The following is a 21,438-nucleotide window of genomic DNA, read 5'->3' as shown; positions in this document are numbered from 1 at the left end:
GAACAGGATCATAGAATTCATAGGTACAGTTATATAATTATAAACCTATAGCAAGCAGTGCATAATTCACAGGTCATTAAGAGACTAATATTAATAAATGTACACCAAGCATGACGCAATTTCTAACCTCCCCCCCCACAAACTTCAGGGCCAGAGAGAGTACTGTCATAAAAAGGGAGTTACTCACCTTGTACAGTAACAGGGGTTCTTCGAGATGTGAGGCCCTGTTGGTGCTCCACTTCAGGTGATTAGAGGCGCACGGGCACGCAGGCGGAGAATTTCAACAGCAGTACCTGACTGGGACACACATGTGCACAACCTGTCTTGTGCCTGCATCAGCGATTATCTAGCACTGTGCAGTCGCCCTCACCTGCCCTTCTTTACCACAGAGGATTAAATTAGAACTCTGAAGTAGATGGGAAGAGGGTGGGTAGGGGAGCACCCACAGGGACTCACATCTCAAAGAATCTTAGTTACTGCACGAGGTGAGTAACTCTCTCCTTCTTTGAGTGGGGTCCGTGTGGACGCTTCACTTTAAGTGCCTGTAGAGCAGTGCCACTCAAGGGAAAGAAGGGGATTCGGAATTAGGTCTGAATGGACAATAAGACTGTGTCTCAGCCAAGTGTCAGAGGCTGAGTCCTGATCAATCTCGTAGTGTTGTATGAACGTGTGAGAGGATGTCCAAGTGGCTGCTTAACCTGTGTCAGTGATAAGCATGTTGTTCATAAAAGGCATGTTCAAAAAGGCTACCAATGTGGCTATGGATCTTGTGGAGTGTATTCTGATCCATGGAGGTTGCAGTTCATGTTGGATGTAGCAAAGCTGGATGCAGCCGGAAATCCATTTGGAAAGTCTCTGCTTAGATATGGGTTTGCCTTTGGACCTTTCCATCGTGGACAGAAACAGTTCAGGAGTCTTTCTGAACACTTTGGTCCATTCTAGATAAAAGGCTAGTGCCCTTTGGACATCCCAGTGTGTGGAATGCCATCTCGTTTGTTCTTCTGAGATTTATGAAAGGAGATGGGAAGATGAATGGGTTGATTAATGTATAATGAAGAAGAGATTTTAAATAGAAACTTTGGGTGAGGCCTTGGAGTGACCTTATTCTTAAGAAAGATCTTATATGGTGGGTGTGCCATAGAATATCATGGTTGGAAGGGACCTCAGGAGGTCATCTAGTCCAACCCCCTGCTCAAGGCAGGACCAATCCCTAACTAAATCATCCCAGCCAGGGCTTTGTCAAGCCTGACCTTAAAAACCTCTAAGGAAGGAGATTCCACCACCCCTTAGGTAACCCATTCCAGTGCTTCACCATGCTCCTAGTGAAAAAGGTTTTCCTAATATCCAACCTAAACCTCCCTCACTGCAACTTGAGACCATTACTCCCTGTTCTGTCATCTGCTACCACTGATAACAGTCTAGATCCATCCTCTTTGGAACCCCCTTTCAGGTAGTTGAAAGCAGCTATCAAATCCCCCCTACCCATTCTTCTCTTCTGCAGACTAAACAATCCCAGTTCCCTCAGCCTCTCCTCATAAGTCATGTGCTCCAGCCCTCTAATCATTTGTTGCCCTCCACAGGACTCTTCCCAATTTTTCCAAATCCTTCCTGTAGTGTGGGGCTCAAAACTTGCACACAGTACTCCAGATGAGGCCTCACCAATGTTGAAGAGAGGGGAATTATGTCCCTCAATCTGCTGGCAATGCCCCTTCTTATACAGCCCAAAATGCCGTTAGCCTTCTTGGCACCAAGGGCACACTGTTGACTCATATCCAGCTTCTCATCCACTGTAACCCCTAGGTCCTTTTCTGCAGAACTGCTGCCTACCCATTTGGTCCCTAGTCTGTAATAGTGTATGGGATTCTTCAGTCCTAAGTGCAGGACTCTCAACTTGTCCTTGTTGAACCTCCGATTTCTGTTGGCCCACTCCTCTAATTTGTCTAGGTCCCTCTGTTATCTATCACTCCTTCCAGTTTAATGTTATCAGCAAATCTGCTGAGGGTGCAGTCCATGCCATCCTCCAGATCATTAATGAAGACTTAGAACAAAACTGGCCCCAGAACCTACCCTTGGGGCACTCCGCTTGATACTGGCTGCCCACTAGACATGGAGCCATTGATCACTACCCATTGAGCCTGACGGATCTAGCCAGCTTTCTGTCCACCTTACAGTCCATTCATCCAGCCCATTCTTCTTTAGCTTGCTGGCAAGAATACTGTGGGAGACTGTATCAAAAGCTTTGCTAAAGTCAAGGAATAACACGTCCACTGCTTTCTCTTCATCCACAGAGCCAGTTACCTCATCATAGAAAGCAATTAGGTTAGTCAGCATGACTTGCCCTTCATGAATCCATGATGGGTGTTTCTGAAGCACTTAGAGGAGAGAAAAGTGATCAGGACTGATTCCTTGAGGACCTGCTCCATGATTTTTCCAGGGACTGAGATGAGGCTGACTGGCCTGTAGTTCCCCAGATCCTCCTCCTTCCCTTTTTTTTTTTTTTTAAAAAGATGGGCACTACATTAGCCTTTTTACAGTCATCTGGGACCTCCCCCAATAGCCATGAGTTTTCAAAAATATGGCCAATGGCTCTGCAATCACATCTGCCAACTCCTTTAGCACCATCAGATGCCGCGCATCCGACCCCATGACCTAGTGCTCGTCGAGCTTTTCTAAATAGTCCTGAACCATTTCTTTCTCCGTAGAAAACTGGTCGTCTCCTCCCTGTGCTGTACTGCCCAGTGCAGAAGTCTGGGAGCTGACCTTGTCCATGAAAACAGAGGCGAAAAAAGCACTGAATACATTAGCTTTTTCCACTTCCTGTCAGTCACTAGGTTGCCTCCCTCATTCAGTAAGGGGCCCACACTGTCCTTGACCTTCTTGTTGTTAACATACCTGAAGAAAAACTCTTCTTGTTACGCTTAACATCTCTTGCCAGCTGCAACTCCAAGTGTGATATTGGCCTTCCCGATTTCACTCCTGCATGCTTGAGCAATATTTTTATGCTCCTCCCTGGTCATTTGTCCAATCCTCCCCCATAAGGACCCCAAGTTCTTCTACATGTCTTGTAGACATGATGGCAACAAGAAAAGCAACTTTCATGGACAGGTGGAGTAGTGAGCACTTATAGGTTTGAAAGGGTCACTTGGAAGGGATTGAAACACTAAAGTGAGGTCCCATGGAGGAGCTGGAGCTCTGGGTAGATGTTATGTATGCCCCGTAGGAATCTTCCGGTAATTGGCTGTGCAAAGACTGAGACCCCATCGACTTTGTAGTGGAAGGTTGTGATTGCTGCCATCTGAACTCATATAGAGCTCATTCAGAGATCCGATTTCTTAAGTTGGAGTAAGTAATTAGGGTGACCAGATGAGAGGAAGAAAATATCGGGACACTTTGGGGGGAGGAGGGGAAGTGTGCTGCAAAAATATCAGGACAAAAATTGCGTCCCAACCAATTGGTTGGGACACGGGGCAAATGCCTAAATATCGGGACATCTGGTCACCCTATAAAGTAATCCAGGACTATTGGCAGAGTAGTGGTAGTGGCTTCTATTCCTCTGTTTAAATACCAGATGTGGAATCTCTTCCATCTGTGGAGGTACGTCAAGTGTTTGCTGTTCAACAAGATATCTAACTTCCTCAGAACAGATCTCCTCCTAGCTTTGAAACCACTGATGAGCCAAGCTCTCTGGTGAGCGTCTCCAGGTTTGGCTGCAAGATCTGGCCTGCATCCTGTGACAAGAAGTTCGGCAGAGGTGGGAGGACATGAGAATCATCTGTTGTCCATATGGATACCAGGTTTGCCTGGGCCAGACTGGGACCATCAGGATGGCTTAATCGGTTCTGATCTTGTGGATAACCCTGACCAGCAACAGGGTCGGGGAAAGGCATACAGGAGATGCACGTCCCATCAGATGAAGAAGATGTCACTCCTGGATCTTGGTCCCAAGGCCTGCTCTGGAACAGAACATTGGACATTTGGTGTTGACTCGTGCCAAATAGACTTATTATGGGGAAGTCTCATTGTTTGAATATGTTGTGAATTACTGAGGTGTTTATTTCCCACTCGTGGTCATGGGAGAACTTTTGGCTTAACATGTCCACAGCAATGTTCTGAGATCCTGGTAGGTAGGTGGCTGATATGGTGCAGTCAACACACCATCTACGTATCTACAGCCTTATGGCCTCTGTACATAGGGAGTGTGACCTTGCTCCTCCTTGTTTGTTTATGTGGAACATACAGGCCGCATTGTCTGTCATGCTCTGCATGGCCTTGTTTTTGATCAGAGGCAGGAAATGTGTGCAAGCGTTGTGAATGGCTCACAGTTCCAAAACATTTATGTGTAGTGTTGATTCCGAAGAAGACCATCTGCCCTGGATGGTGAGATCTCCAATATGGAGACGTTTGTTGTGATTATCAGTTCAGGGGAAGTCTGTAGAAAAGGGACACTTGCACACAAATTGTGCAAGCGGGTCCACATTGAAGGGAGTCTGACTTTTGTTAGCATGTTTAAAAGTTTTTTCAGATTGTGTTTGTGTGGGAGGTACACCATCCTGAGCCACCCTTGGAGGCAGCAAATGCACAGTCTTGCTTGTCAGACGACATAAGTGGTCACTGCCATGTGTCCCAGTAGTCAGAGGCAGGTCCTGACGGATGTTTGTGGACTGCTTACTGTAGTATTGATCAGGTTCACTAGACGCTAGAGTGACAAATCTGTGAAATGGTAAAGAGGGCGACAAATCTCTGAACTGGTGTTAATATTGACTTTTGAAGGTTTATTTGCAGGCTGAGGTTTGTGAAGAGTGACATCTTTTGTGTAGCTTTGATGGCTTCTTTCCAAGTAGGAGCCCTGAGGAGGCAACCATCTAAATATGGGTACATCATGACCCCTTGCTCGCGTAAGTGGGCTGCGGCCACTGCCAGAACTTTGGAAAACACTCGGGAAGCTGTGGAAAGGCCAAAGGGCAGTACCAGGTATTTATACTGATCCTGCCCAAGGACAAATCAGAGGAAGAGTCTGTGTGCTGGATGAACAGTGATGTGAAAATAAACAAACATCTTGCAGGTCGAGGGCTACAAACTAATCTCCTTGTTCCAGAGCTAGAATGATGGTTGCTAAAGTAACCATCCAGAATTGTTGTGTTTTGACAAATTTGTTTAGGTTCCTGAGATGGAGACTAGGTCTCAATCCCCCAGACTTTTTCTGGGTTAAAAAATAAACCAGAATAGAACCCTTTCCCTGTGTGTTGTAGCAGCACTGGTTGTACTGCACCAAGTTGCAGAAGGTCCTCTACTTCCTGTCTCAGGAGGAGCTCATGAGAGGGGTCCCTGAGAAGGGATGGGGAGGGAGGGTGGATAGAAGGAGATGGAGAAGAACAGGATAGGAATATCTTGTTTTGATGACTTCCAATACCCTTTTGTTGGGGGTGATGGTTTGCCATATTGAGTATAGTAGTATTACATAACCTGTAAATGGATGGTTGATGGATAGTGGTGTCAGCACTGGTAATTGGGGGGAGGTCTGCTAAGCCCTTGACCAAACCTTCAAATTTGATGTTTGGGATAAGTTGTGGCGGTGCGGTGGGTTGGAAAGAGTTTGTTTTACACTTGGTGGCCTTTGTCTGCGCCTCTAAGGATCCTATTGTCTCTGGGTCTACGTATAGGGAGCCTGTTTAAATGTTGTGAGGTGTAATACCTGCCCTGTTTACGTTGTGTTGCAGGTGTATATATGCCAAGAGATCTGAGAGCAGCTGTCAAATCCTTTAGTGAGAGGAGGGATTCGTCGGTCTTACCAGTGAGCAGTTTTGGACCCTCGGAGGGGCGGCCCTCTACTTTGGATTGCACCTCTACTTTGGAAACCACGACAGGTGAAGCCAGGAGGCTCAGCACTACAATGGCAGTAGTGATGAACCTAGCTGCCATGTCAACGGAATCCAACAATGCCTGAAAGGCCATGCAGGCCAACAGGTATCCTTCTGAGATGGAGTGATGTAAATTGTTCTTTTTTTAATACAGGTATGCAGTCAATAAATTTAGAGAGTTTGGAATAATTCATGTGGTTGTATTTTGCCATTAGGGCTTCATAATTAGTGATTCTAAATTGTAAAGTTGCTGATGAATAGACCTCGCAGCTGAGTAGATCCAATCTCTTCCATTCTGTCATACGGGGTGGTCCTGGAATAAGGTTGCCAGCCACTTTCGTTAAGTGAGTCTACCACCAGAGAGTTTGGCTGGAGATGACAGAATAAAAGGTCTAGCCCTTTCAAAGGGATGTAACATTTTTTATCCTCCTTTTATGTGTTGGTGGGATTGTGGCAGGGGTCTGCCAGAAGGCTGTGATGGGCTCCATGACTGCGGCATTAATCAGCAGTGAGATCTTAGATGAGGTAGTTGTGTGGAGTATGTTCAAGAGCTTGTGCTGTGATTTAGTGACTTCCTTGAGGGGTATTTGGAGCATGTCAGCCATCCTTTTAAATAGATCTTGAAACTGTGTGAATTCATCTCCAGCAGTAGGTGGCGGAGGCATGATGGTCTCATCAGGGGAGGGAGGAGGGTTGGTGACAGGAATAGCTTTCTGGTGCACAACCTCCTCTGTTTCCTTGAAAGATCGCACATGGGAAATGTCAAATGGTGCTGCTGACGCTGGTGAGGAGACTATATCAGGGGTGGCCAACCTGTGGCTCCAGAGCCACCTGAAGAGCCGCATAAGTTAATATGAGGCTCCTTGTATAGGCACTGACTCTGGGGCTGGAGTTACAGGTGCCAAATTTCCAGTGTGCCAGGGGGTGCGCACTGCTCAACCCCTGGCTCTGCCACAGACCCTGACCCCACTCCACCCCTTCCCACACCCTCCCCTGAGCCTGCCATGCCCTTGCTCTTCCTCCGCCCCTCCCCGAGCCTCATACATGCCACAAAACAGCTGATTAGGAGATGTGGGGAGGGCTGCCAGTGGGTGGGAGGGGCTGGGAGCACTGAGAGGAGGAGGAGAGCTGATGTGGGTCTGCTGTGTTACTGTGGCTCTTTGGCAATGTACATTGGTAAATTCTGGTTTCTTCTCAGTTTCAGGTTGGACACCCGTAATCTGAGCTTCCCTGGGACCTCTCGAGCGTTCAGAGTAGTATTGGCTGTAGGTTGCCCATAGGGCCACTGTGGTGGGGAAAAAATCACTGGTGGAGGTTCCCATGGGTATCTGTACCATCCCTGGAAATCTGATCTGGGTGATGCTTAGGCTGCACTTGTGGCTCAGATCTGATACTGCCTTGCAAAGCTGAGGAGTGTTGGGACGAAAAAACTTCCCTGTGCTCGTCTTCCTCGCTGAAGAAGAGACAGTGGTAGTGAAAAGAGCAAGACAATATCAGTACCAAGGAGAGGCAACTCAGGTGCCAGGGCCACTGACAGATCTGTAGGTGCAAGAAACTGCTGTAAGTTTGGTACTGGCGGTGCCATCTGCATTTGCAGCGGTGCCGAGAGTTGCTGTGGTACCAGGAGGTATTGTGGCACCTGAGGAATAGGTGCCGACATCAGCTTCACCGAGAGGGACAGAGCAAGTTTTACTGCTGATGCATCCTTGCAATGTGGCAAGGAGCTAGCAGGTGGTGTCAATGCCTTAGAAACTGCAGAGGCATTGAGCACTAAGTGTTTAGTTGTTGCTGCCGGTGCCATGGTGGAATGGGCAGTCTTTTCTCTGCCTTCCTTTTTAGAGTCTATCCACTTAGGGACTCTGGCTCTGACAGTACTGAAGTCCCGGCCCACTCATAGGTACTTTGCCGCAGTGTGGTCAGTACCGATGCTGGAGCCTGAATTGTGGAATGCTTCCTCTTAGGCCCGGTCTAAGGGGGGGAGGGGGGAATGGATTTAAGTTATGCGACGTACTTTCTTGTGCGAGCCTCGAAGTTGTGGCAATGGGTGCACTTTTGGGGTACGAGTTTCCCCCAAGCACTAGACACACTGAATGTCCACCGGAAAGTGGAACTGCCTCGCAGCAGGAGAGGCAACATTTAAAGCCTCGAGATCCTGGCATTTTGAAGAATATCTCAAGTGAGACAAAATGATTTAAAAAAATCCTTTAACAGGGAAGAAATAAAAAGAGAGAAAGGGTCTTAAGGAATTACCTTAACTATTATAGACCAACACTAATCTAGCTGTTATGTACTGCTAACACGAAGGCAAAGTTAGTGAGGCACTGTCAGAGCTCCAACTCAGACCAAGAGCAGTTGAAAAGGAATGGGGTGTGTCGGGGGGGGGGTGAGATGGAGGCGGCAGCCACGCCTTGCTAGTTAATTGCTACTGCAGGTATGAGACTGGGAGAATGCATGTGTGGCCCAGCCAGGTACTGCTGTTGAAATTCTCCAACTAGAGGCACAGGGGCACACAATCACCTAAAGTGGAGCGCCCACCGGGACTCCATTCCAAGAAGAACAGCACATTATTGTGACTGACCATTAAATTGCTCCTTTCAAGGTCTCCTTCAACCACATAGCCCCACACTGAGCTCTTCTAATGGCCTGCGTGTTCAAAGTCAGCAGACAGCCACTCCACCTCTGTCTCCACTAATGCAGCAACTTTTCCTCTTTGACTTACAGGTAGTACAAAGGATATAACAGGCAGCTATAACCACTGCAATATTTTTCTCTCTGAGATCTAATCTGGTGAGTAAACACTGCCAGTGCTCCTTCAACCTGATGAATATACATTCAAAACTGTCATTCTGTGCTGCTGAGTCAGCAGCTGAATCTTTCCAGGATGGTGTCAAGGTGGCCAGTGTTTAGCTTTGTAAGACACTGGGGAGCAAGAGGTAGGCTGAGTCCCCCAAGATCATTACTGGTATTTCAACATCACTAAGAGCAGTCTGCCGGTCAGGAGAAAGCATCCCTGCTTCCAGATTCATGAACAGCCCTGTGTTCTTAAAGATGCAACCCTCCCAGACCAATCCACACAAATGACAGTGAAGCATCCCTGGAGATCTACCAATGCTTTCATAACCACAGAAAAGTAGCCCCTTCTGTTGACGTACTCAGGGTGGGGCCAAAATAGGGATCTACCATCAAATAGGGATGGTAGCGTGCCATCTACCACCCCACTGCAGCTCGGGAACCCATAGCTACAAATTCATTCACAATACCCTACACATTGCAGAGCACCACAGTTCCGTGTAACAGGAGATGATAAATGGTCCTACATATTTGCATGACAATAGTCCCCACTGTGGATTTCCCAACTTCAGAATGATTTCCCACTGACCAGCAGCAATACAAGGCTGTAAGCTTCCATGGTGCTATCACTACTCACTTTTCAACTGCCAGTACAGCTCTCATTCTTATGACTATGCTCTGGAGGACTGGGGCAAATTCGGCTAACAGATCCAGGAACGTGGCCTTTCACATCCTGTAGTGCTGCAGCTACAGCTTGTCCCATACCTGCAGTATGATGTGATCCAATCTGTGCTTGTTTCTCAGGCCCAGAACAGCCCTGTCTGCAGCTGTCCATGACCATCACCAAGCTCCAATTGTTTTTCGCAATGTCCCTTAACATTATGTCTTGAAACAAATCATCATGGTTTCCCCCTGTTGCAGTATCTCCTGCAGCTCTGCAAATACTAGAGGATCATTCATTCTCTGTTTGCAATGTTCATGACAACAGCATAGAGCTGTCCAGACTCCAAGCTTTTGTCAGAAACGGCAGAGAGCAACAAGTGCTGCAAGTGTCTGTGGAATTTTTAAAAAGAAGCAAAAGATCACGAGATAAGGATGGCATTAAGGGGATGGAAAAAGCTGCATGATGGGAACTTGACTCCTTATTCCCAGTCACCCTTGCATGCCCCACAATGCATTGCAAAAATTCCCTACAAGGCACTTCACTGGAAGGTGGTATGTGGCACACTGGAATACCTATCCATGGTACGCTGCACTGTGTGTCACCACAAGCACTCCCTGTGAGTACATGCAGCAGCAATGCAACCAAATTATACTAACTGCACCAGTTTCATGCTACTGCACCTTGCATTAACCAGTTTGTAGTGTAGACATGTCCTGAGAAGTGTGAATTGCTCCATTCATAACAAGCCCAATCCACTCATCCAAAGAAATACCACAGCTGCTGGGGCAGGAACAGGAAGGCACCCAGCTTCACCCTCTCCTCTCAGGGTGGCGAGAGAGGATCACTTCCTGCTCAAGGGAGAAGAGGGCCTCCTAATGCCACTCTGGGACAAAAAAGAGCCCTCTTGCCACAACCACTCCAAGTGAGGGGCTGGGCATGGTAAGGAGGCAGAGTCATAGGGGACCGCATGTTATGGTGTACTATTACCTCAGATTGCTTTAATTTGGCCCTCACGTGAAGTCACAGTTCTGCAAACCCTTATTCAGCAGGGTACTCCTGTTGTTCGCGTGACCAGTTTTAGGGTTGGTCCACATTAATGCTTTAAGTCTTTGACGTAACTTAGGTCTCCTTATAGCAGCGTCTACACCATGCTATGTCAATGGCAGACACTCTCCCACCGACTAGTGCGTCTTCACCCGACCTGCTAAATCAACACCACTGCATCAACTGCAGCAGTGCCAATTCAGCTAGTAGCTTAGACATGGCCCTACACTAACTTCAGAAGAATACTCCCAGGAATAAGGGTTTGCTGAAACAAGAACCAAGTGGCTAAATCAAGAGGCAGTTACTTCAGTGTAAGCCTCTAGACATCCTCTGAGAAAAGTCAGCATTTGCATCTTCAAACCTAATATTTAAAAGCTACAAATCAAGTAATTTCTTCAACAGAATCACATTTTAGGCACATCTGTCATGCACTACTCTTCCAGAGAACTTAAATGTATGTATATTGGCCTTAAAGTCAACTGTGCCAATATCAAAATTCAACTCCACCATTTTCTTCCTCAGTATAACAGTTCCATTATTACCACTGCCTATAACTGCAGTGCCACCAGCTACTCTATATGTTTGACCTCAAATATAGACCAGAAGTAATGCCATGAAAGCAGTGATTTTTGTAGAAGGCGTTCACAGCTACAACTCTCACTGGTGGCATGATAAAACCTGAACAAGTAGCTAGATACATGTGAAGACCTGATGCAACAACATAATGCATCAATTTGTATTATTGTACCTAGGAACTCTAGTCATGGACTGGGACCACGTTGTGTCAGGTGCTGTATAAAGAACAAAAAGATATATTCCTTGGGGCAAGGACAATGCTTACCACAAGATACAATGAAGAAAACATGTTTATTTCAAAGCTCAACGCTTTATTAACTGCACCTCAGCCCCACCATCGTGTACACTAAGTACTGAAGAAAAAGTAGTTAGGCCCTGATTCTGCAAACAGTTAAGTAAAGTTAACCACAAGCCGAAGTGCTTTCAGAACAAGGGCCAAAGTTTGTAGAGCTGCATGAAGGAAAAAGCGCTTCTGATGGGAATTTATATTTACTTACTCTCCAGGGCCTCCACAGTAGCAGTAACATTGCTGGATATTGGTTTTATGGCCTGCATCCCATTCAAGGTCTGCTACGTTGTATGGTAATGTTTGCTTCATGACTTGTAGCGCTTTGGCATTTGGTCCTTTCTTCAGCGCACCACCCCTCTGGAACAAAATAGATCCATTGTTTTTATTAAAAAAATGGATAAGTGTAGTTATGCAAATTACAAAATCTTTCAACACAAAGGCGTATATAGTTATAAAAATACTTTTATAAGAATTTTACCTGCAATTTTGATATACCAGCTATTTTATTAAAAATAGCCTTTGAAAAAATATAATAAAATTTCATAGCTTCCAATTTACTCACAAAAATTTCCCATCCACATCAAAGCCAGGAACTGTGGGAAGTCTCTCAAAGAGCACTAGTTTTTATTTGTCATTTTCAACCTCACAGGTAAGAAGTTTACATTAACCACCATACAAATACTATGGAGGAAGAAATGTACAAGTTATGTCAGCCTGATAGACAAAAATTTGTTTCCATAACACACCTTTGTTGTTGTTGCAAACACACACTGTCGACAGAGCCATTTATCATCTGAATCAATCACGCTGGAATCAATATTTGGTGTGTGACACAGCTGATGATAACCTGAATTCAAAATACAGATTTTACTCTTATAAAAGAAACCCATTGAAGACTTTGTCCATATTTACAGGAACTAAAAAGTTTTAGAAAGAAAAAAAGTTGTTTAAATGAAGAATATTTTACTTCAATTTTAAGTGAAAAGATTATGATCAGGTAATAAGATCAATAGTGTTCCAAATGCTCTTTTTAAAGTTCTTGTGGTAAAAACTATATTCACAAATCAACAACAGACATTGTCAGTCAGTTTACAACAAACAAGAACTGTGAAAGATTACAAAACTCAAGACAAAAGTAGTCAAGCACTGACCCCTGTTATGGCTTCTTTTGCCTTTCCATTGGCCACAGCTGAGAATAAACCAAAATGTCTTAAATGGAACAAACGTGAAGAAACAGAAGTTACCTTGGCCACATTTATCACATATAACCATTTCATTAGGTGCTTCGGAATACTCTTCCTGACATATCGTACAGACCATTTCCCCACTTTCAGTGGCTCCTAAAAATAGACAAAAAGTATATCTCATTTTATAGAATTTTCACAGTTAAATCTCTTTTTAGACTAAAATCTTTAGTTGGGACGATCATTAATTACTTTTCTTTTTGTAGTCCGAGTCATGTGCGTATGCATGGCAGGGAGCAGATTTATGCTATACTGAGTAATCCACAAAATAGTTAAGATATTCATCACCCCTGTTTGGTTTTGGGACACAGACCAGATTTCTCACCAGCACTGTTAGCAACAACACATTGCAAACATTTCAAAGCATGACCATTATCCCCATTCCACTATAACAAAAATGTACAGGAGGGGATAGAAGCATTGAGGACGCACATAGCAACTGTGTGGCATACTGAAAATACTGGGACCATTCCTAGCTGGATGACCTTGGGCAAGGCATTTCACCACCCTGTATCTCAGTTTCCTTTCTGAAAAATCAGGATAATGACAACAAGCACTATACAAGTTAGGTCTTTTGATTATTATCTAGCCTCAAAAGCATAACTACAAACCCAGAAATACAACTGGCTAAATGGTCGCTAACTTCTATCAACAAACATTTTTTTCTGTTTAAAAAACAAGGAAGTTAAATGACAAAGGACTTCATTGATGTGGACATCAGTATGTTCAGTGATAACGTGTGCCCTTCTAGAATGCTGAGGTCAGCAAAACTCAAACTTCTGAAAACCAGAAGACACATAGTTAAGGTAAACAGCCTCACTGCCTTAACTCTGCCTTTTGAGCAATGCCCCAATACACACACAAGCCCACTCTGGGGCTTTTCACTATAATGGGCAGGTGCTACCTACACTTGTCCTATGCTCAAACATTGACCCTAATTACCGCCCCAACATACTTCCTACTCATTTACAAGTGTAGTGACAGTTAAATTTTACAACTCCTTCACATTTGCATTCAAGATACCATCTAAACCTATACCTTCCCCATCATTAGATCCACAGACTGCTCCCATATTCTACCTCAGTACTCATAATACCCATGGCAACAAGACCCCAAAGCCCTGCTACTGACAACCTCCATAATTCTGTATTAAAGCGATGCAAATTGGAACCTCAAGGTATATACGCACCTCTTTTCTTTGATAATACACATAGGGGGAAGGGAATGGGGGTGACTCAGACCCAAATCTCCTTCTATTATAATCCCAGCTCTTCTAAACTGCTCCAGTTTTTTCCTTCACTGTTCAATACAGCTGCACCCAACAAAGTGAATGCACCTGGAGTGTATGCAGCTAATTCTTCGTGGTTATTGCCAGCTCCAGGGGGGATACAATTAAGGTTGCATGAGTGCTTACCTTGACTATTCCCTGGGTTCTTAGAAGTTTGAGTTTTGCTAAACTTGACATTCTGCCATGGCATGAGCTATAACCGGTAACCTTAACTCTGCAGTAACAATTATTTTGCTATTTAATATAGGTGCAGAATCAAAAAGATGCATCTGCAAATTCTAGATAGGCAACTGTGTGCTTTGTTTTGTATGCAGAAACACATTATGTTCAGTAATTTATTATGTCTTTACATACAGTCGTCTTATGTGCAATTTATGTCCATAGCTTTTGAAAGATTTGTCCATAGTGCTTTGCATTTCTTTAACACTGTTAAATAATCCTCAAAAATCCTGAGAGAGGGGAAAAAAATCACTATTTATATAAAACCATGCACATAAAAGTGCGCATTAGTTTAGCCCTATGTCCATTTGGCTAGATCATACTAGCACAAGTTTAGCTTCTGCTGCAGATGAAGCACCATAGGCACTCCACACAAACAAGAATGTGACTTTTTAAAATTGAGATTTTGTTTTTTCTTAAAATCTGATACAAGTATGAGGACATTTCACATTAAGATGGCTGGAAAAATGTTTGGACTAACAAACAGGCAGCAGTAATGACCAGGTCCATTTACCATTATTTACATTTGGCCAGGAAGATGTGACTGTTCCTCTCTGACACAGACCTTGCAACTGTCATTCATACCTTTGTCACCTCAAGATTACACAACAACAATGCACTCTAAACAATACCTTAAAGCCATCTGAAAACTGAAGATGGTTGCAAAAATCCAGTGGTGCACTTGATAAATGAACTATCAGCACTTCTCAATCTGCACCAGCTGTCTGTGGGTTTCTGGTGAAGTTTAATGTGTTGTTCTTGACCTATATGATTTAGGATTTACCAATCTGCAAGACTGCCTGCCTGCCTCCCTCCTCACGCGATGGTTTATTGATGATGGGTCTTTAAACTGTACTGCATTTAAGATGTGTTTTTAACTCATTTAAAGAGACTATGGGCACTGTACTTCAGCATTTAAATTATTCTAAATAAAATACTGAATTTAATTGAAGTTCTTGCCTGTTTGTATATCCTTCCAGAGAACCCAGGATTTGGAACTGTCTTCAAATATAACGAAGCAGCTCTGTTTCAATTTGTTTATCTGAAAAAAAGATACAATTTTGATTTTGTGAATATGTAGAAACGTTAAAAATAAGGAAGCTTTATTTAACGTTGCAGTCAAGCTTAATGTATGATGCTACAGGACTTTCTGCCTGTTAAAAATGTTACCTTTTTGATAGTTCCAAGATAAAACAAGCCATCTGACCACCTCGCTAGGACATCCTGACCTTCTTCAAATTTACACACTGGCTTTTTGGCTTTCTGTCCATCCCGTAAGGACAGCTTGGCCAAGGATGTTGGTGTCTTTTGGTTTCGAGGTAAAGGAGACTGTTTTTGGACCAGTGAATTACCCACCCCTGTAGAGTCTCTAAAATAAAAAGAAAAAACTAAATTAGGATAACGTATTAAACTTGTCACTGGTACTTCAGTCTGCCTTAATAGCACTTACAAAGAAAAGCCTCTCTGCTAATCTCCAGAACTGTGTAATAAGTCACTAACTAAAACATATTGCCACTAAAATTCAAAAAGCACCAAAACCAATCACGGGAATCCAATACTTAAGGGGGAAAGGGTGGAAGGAGGAGAAACTGGTTCAACGTGAGGCCATAAAAACATATTTGTAAGGTGACCTATATAATCACTGTTATTATTTTACAGTGATAGAAGTTACCTGTCTAAGGGCAATGTGGATCTAGATAAGAAAACTGCCATTTTAGTAGCTCAAAAGTTACCACTCAGTCCTTAGAACAAACTGTCCCTTCTTCCAGGACAAGCTGCTCATCTACATGTATTTAGATCCCCTGGATGCTCTGGCTGACTCAGTATATCTAACTTCAGCCTGAAAATGAAAACATCTCCCATCTCATTTTTCAAGCACACTGAAAGGCAGAAGAAACATTGTGCATGGCCAGGCCATCACTTTGCTACATTTCTTTTCCGACTCCACTCAGACAGTTGAGACACAAACTATACAAGAGAGACTGCATGTGGCAGATTGTCCCCAAAGTACACTATGGAGCCAGGGATGCAGCTCCAGGGGGTGGAAGGACACAGACAGGCATAAGGGGGCCGAGGATGAGGCCACAGCCAGGGGCGGGAATGGATATGAGGCCGCAGGGCTGGCAGCCAGGACCCCAGGCACAGGGCCAAGCGGAGTGGTGCTCCCCCCCTTTCTCCCCCCACCCCCCATCCTGGAGCCTGCCTAGGTCCTAACCACATACCCCTGAACGTTGCTTGGCACACCCCACAACTTGGGGACCTCTGTACTAAGTAATACAACTATAATTTGGTGGCATTTATGAGGAAACAGAGGTGGGAAGCAAGTTTTCATTTTCCACATAACTTTGGCTAAATTTAGACACCCAGAATTTATATGAAGTGCAGCACTTAGTACAGCAGCCACAAATAAAAGTTCCATTCATTTAGATCAGGGTTTCAGTTGTCCTAGCCGCCCAAACAGCAAATTTATTTTTCTTTATTTGTCTAAAAAAACAACTTTAAAATAGCTTAGGGCAGATCTACACTACAAACTTGCATTGGCGCAGCTGCAACTCTTCTCAGCTCAACTCCACCTCTGTGAGAAGTGATAGCTATGATGACAGGAGAAGCTCTTCTGATGACAAAGCATTAATCGACATAGGGGATTAAAGTTGGTAAACTACCAGGATAAGTCAACCTAAACTTCTCCGACCCATCATTCCATGGGCTTCCTAGTACATTTTGCACTGCTTTTCAAACAGACCCTGTAAACCGCGCACCTAGTTCTCTGTCAAGAAGAATGGATCCTGCAGAGCTCTCCAGTACTGCAAGGAGCCTTATGAACACAATGCCCCTGGATCCTGCAGTGTTTCATGAGCTACAAACTGATTAGGACACCATGGTGTCCACCCTATTGTGTGACATGGACAGAAGCAATTCAAGATTGCTGTTGGCATTCACAGTGCAGCCGTTGGTTCTGGGTGTAAGAAACGAGTACTGAGTGGTGGGATCGCATTGTTATGTGGGTATGCAATGATGAGCAGTGGCTGCAGAACTTCTGGATGCGCAATGCCACCTTCCCAGAATTGTGTGTGGAGCTCGTTCCTGCCCTCCAGCACAATGACACGAAAATGAGAACTGCCTTAAAAATGGAGAAGCCAGCGGTGATCGCTGTGTAGAAGCTGGCAATGCCAGACTGCTACCCAATAGTCACAAACCAGTTTGGAGTGGAAAAGTCCACTTTGGAGGTTGCAGTGATGCAAGTTTGCAGGGCCATTAAATCGTCTCTTACTACAAAGGACTGTGACTCTAGGCAGTGTGTGAAATAGTGGATGATTTTGTGGCAGTGGGATTCCTTAACTGTGGTGGGGCAATAAATGGCACGTATATCCCCATTTTGGCCCCAGCCCACCTTGTGACACAGTACATCAACAGAAAGTGCTATTTTTCTATGGTACTGCAAGCCCAGGTGGATCACCAAAATTTCACTGAAAGCAACATGGGCTAGTCAAGGTGCATGACACACGCCTCTTGAGGAACACTGGCCTATATAAAAAGCTGCAAGCAGACTCTTTTCAGACCAAGGGGAATGTGGAAATGCCAGCTGTGATCGTGGGAGACCCATCTCATCCCTTCCTTCCATGGCTTATGAAGTCTTACATCAGCAACCCTGACTGCAGCAAGGAGCACTTCAACAACAGGCGCAGGGCTTAAAGGGGTACTGGCAGTGCCTCTTTGGCAGGTTAGACCTCAGTCAGGAAAATATTTCCACGGTCATAGTAGCCTGCTGTGTTCTATGTAACATTTGTGAAGCTAAAGGGACAGAAGGTTCCACAATGTGGAGTGCTGATGTGGACCGGTTGGCTGCTGCTTTTGAGCCTCCAGATACCAGAGCTGTAAGAGGGGCTCAGAAGGGGAGCTACTCAAATCAGGGAAGCTTTAAAAGAGCATTTTGACAATAAACTGCTGTAATGTATTGAGCCAGGCATTGTTTTCTTGCATCATAGTATGAACCCTGTAATGACTGACGTGTGCACAGTAATTTAAACAATGCAAATGCACCTACTGGCACTGTCTGAATTTTAGCAGCAACCACTGTATGTAGGAGACAGATTCATCCACTTTTTATTCCACACCCATGCAAATATTTCTGTTTGGTAGAAACATGAACATCAAAAGCACAATTGCCAATGAGGCTCTCACTGCTCGATGTATGTCCAGCTGTCATTGTGAAAAATCTCCCTCGGGCATAACAGCCCTAGAAGATGTGAGGAGTGTGGTGGGAGGGCCTAGAAGGCAGTTCAGTATAAGCTGCAGGAGGAAGTGAGCATGGATGTGTTCCACCTGAAGTTCATTCAGAGATTGAAACACATCTGTTTGCTCCTCGAGCAGCTTTATCATCTGCCCCATGCTTGTTTCCTATCCTGACTGTCCATCTGCAGTTTGTCATTGGTAGCTTCTCTCCATGCTGTCTGCTCCCAATTCGAAGCACCAGAGGATTGCATCACCTCCTGGAACACATCTCCCTTATTCCTTGTTTTGTCTCATCAGATGGAGAGGCTCAGCCAGCGTGCAAGAGAAGACATTCCAGGGCACCTCTGCTGATGCTAAAGCAACAACACAGACAGAAGCTCTATTGAGTGCACTCACACTTGATCCAAACAAGTTAGAAACACAACTGTCTCACTTTCCCAGCCATGCTGAGTTCAATATGAGGGTGATAGCCATGGGTATCTCACTCCTGAGGGTAACCGAGGATGCAAGAGTACAGCTCCTGCACGCGTGTAGATGCAGACTGGGTCCATAAGCTGCTCTCCTATGTGCTGCGATGATGCTTGCAGAAGTAATTGTGGATTGCCACAGCAGGGGAAGAAACAAGGCAGCCCTCCCAAGCAGGGCCGGCTCTAGCCATTTCGCCGCCCCAAGCACGGTGGTACGCTGTGGGGGGCGCTCTGCCACTCGGCGGTCCCGCGGCTCCGGTGGACCTCCCACAGGCGTCCCTGCGGAGAGTCCCTGGTCCCGCGGCTCTGGTGGACCTCCCGCAGGCGTGCCTGCAGATGCTCCACCGGAGCCACAGGACCAGCAGACCCTCCGCAGGGACACCTGCGGGAAGTCCACTGGAGCTGCCTGCCGCCCTCCCAGCAACCAGCAGAGCGCCCCCCGCGGCATGCGGCCCCAAGCACGCGCTTGGCACGCTAGGGCCTGGAGCCGGCCCTGCTCCCAAGAAACTTTTGGCAGAGGATTGCAGATTACCATCATGAAAGTTTCTTAGAGTTCTCTCTGGGAGGATTCTCAGGACAACCCGGTGTGCATAAACTAATAATTTTTCCACAGGGCACCGCTGCCTACCTGCACAGGGGAATGAGAACCAGATACAAACTATACCTGTGTTGGTTATTTCAATCCCTCTTCTACCCTGGTTAACAAACCAGAACATCAGCATGTGTCCCTGCAGAATTAAAGCACAATGAATTTACCAGAGCTTCTGTCTCCTGCATTAGGCACACCAGAGCCGGAGGGCTGGGACTGGCTAGACTGCTCTGGAATTAAAAAGAAGTTCTGGCTTGCCACGCCATCGGATGTCCCTGTTTCCTATCCCCCATCCTCCTCCAATTCCACTTCCTCGTCCACTACATCAACCTCGCAGTTCACTCGGCTGGCTATTGACTCCAGCCCCCTAAAGTATCCACAGGCCTTTTGGCAGTTGAGGTGGGGTTGCTGCTGAGGATGGCATGCAGCTCCTTCTAGAAGCAGTACCTCTGCAATGCCACACCAGAGCAACTATTTCCCTCTCTCTTGCTTTCTGGTATGCCTGCCTCAACTCCTTGATTTTTGAACAGCACTCCTGTATGTCCCTTCTTTTTAGGTGACCCCATTCTTTTTATGTGACAAATCTGAGGAACTGCCCCAGACTGAGGTGTCATTAGAGGTGGTTTTGGAACAAATTGATAAACTAAACAGTAACAAGTCACTAGGACCAGATGGTATTCACCCAGGAGTTCTGAAGGAACTCAAATGTGAAACTGCAGAACTACTAACCGTAGTCCGCAACCTATCATTTAAATCAGCTTCTGTACCAAATGACTGGAGAATAGCTAATGTGACACCAATTTTTAAAAAGGTCTCCAGAGGTGATCCCAGCAGTTACAGGCTGGGAACCTGATTTCAGTACCTGGCAAACTGGTTAAAACTATATTCTAGAACAAAACTGTCAGACACATATATGAACATAATTTGTTGGAGAAGAGTCAACATGGTTTTTATAAAGGGAAATCATGCCTCAATCAACCAACCTACTAGCAGGGCTTTGGAGCTGTGCTCCGGCTCCGATCCTGCTCCAGGCAAAAACCTGCAGCTCTGTTGCTCCAGAGCTGCACCGCGCTCCACTCCAAAGCCCAGTCTACTAGACTTCTTTGAAGGGGGTCAACAAGCATGTTGACAAGGGGGATAGTGTACTAAGATTTTCAGAAAGCCTTTGAGAAGGTCCCTCACCAAAGGCTCTTAAGCAAAGTAAGCAGTCATGGGATAAGAGGGAAGGTCCTCTCCTGGATCAATAACTGGTTAAAAGATAAGAAACAATAGGGGAGGAATAAATGGTCACTTTTCAGAATGGAGAGAGGTAAATAGTGGTGTCCCTCAGGGATCTGTACTGGGACCAGTCCTATTCACCATATTCATAAATGATCTGGAAAAAGGGGTAAAACAGTGAGGTGGCAAAATGTGCAGATGATACAAAACTACTTAAGATAGTTAAGTCCCAGGCAGACTGCGAAGAGATACAAAAGGATCTCTCAAAACTAGGTGACTGGGCAACAAAATGGCAGATAAAATTCAATGTTGATAAATGCAAAGTAATGCACATAGGAAAACAATCTGAACTATACATATAAAATGATGGGGTCTAAATTAGCTGTTACCACTCAAGAAAGATCTTGGAGTCATTGTGGATAGTTCTCTGAAAACATCTACTCAATGTACAGTGGTGGTCAAAAAAGCAAACGGAATGTTGGGAATCATTAAGAAAGGGATTGATAAAACAGAAAATATATTGCCTCTATGTAAATCCATGGTACGTCCAAATCTTGAATATTGCATGCAGATGAGGTCACCTCATCTCAAAAAAGATATACTGCAATTGGAAAAGGTTCTGAAAGGGCCAACAAAAATGATTACGGGTACAGAAAAGCTTCAGAGATTAGTAAGACTGGGATTCTTCAGCTTGGAAAAGATGACTAAGGGGGGGGATAAAATCACAACTGGTGTGGAGAAAGTAAATAAGGATGTGTTATTTACTCCTTCTCATAACACAAGAACTAGGGGTCACCAAATGAAATTAATAGGCAGCAGGTTGAAAGCAAACAAAAGGAAGTATTTCTTCACATAACAGTGTGAACCTGTGGAACTCTTTGCCAGAGGATGTTGTGAAGGCCAAGACTGTAACAGGGTTCAAAAAAGAACTAGATAAATTATTGGAGGATAGGCCCATC

General features: G+C 45.0%; 1 protein-coding gene across 3 annotated transcripts in view; it reads right to left on the bottom strand.

Moving 5' to 3' along the window:
* MTF2 (metal response element binding transcription factor 2) overlaps positions 1 to 21,438 on the bottom strand; it is a 54,186-nt gene that overhangs the window by 16,117 nt on the left and 16,631 nt on the right. For 2 of the 3 annotated variants that reach the window (XM_032773016.2, XM_032773017.2), the window contains exons 2-7: positions 15,760 to 15,812; positions 15,143 to 15,341; positions 14,933 to 15,014; positions 12,466 to 12,561; positions 11,968 to 12,068; positions 11,430 to 11,578 (exon numbers count right to left, since the gene is read on the bottom strand). In XM_032773016.2, the coding sequence (XP_032628907.1) occupies positions 11,430 to 11,578; positions 11,968 to 12,068; positions 12,466 to 12,561; positions 14,933 to 15,014; positions 15,143 to 15,341; positions 15,760 to 15,812 (680 nt within the window). The remainder of the gene's footprint in view (positions 1 to 11,429; positions 11,579 to 11,967; positions 12,069 to 12,465; positions 12,562 to 14,932; positions 15,015 to 15,142; positions 15,342 to 15,759; positions 15,813 to 21,438) is intronic. The other variant, XM_032773018.2, reaches the window with a different exon arrangement.

This window comes from Chelonoidis abingdonii, chromosome 7, assembly GCF_003597395.2.
Source record: "Chelonoidis abingdonii isolate Lonesome George chromosome 7, CheloAbing_2.0, whole genome shotgun sequence".
Classification (NCBI taxonomy): domain Eukaryota; kingdom Metazoa; phylum Chordata; order Testudines; family Testudinidae; genus Chelonoidis; species Chelonoidis abingdonii.
This window is presented reverse-complemented; position numbering and strand designations above follow the sequence as displayed.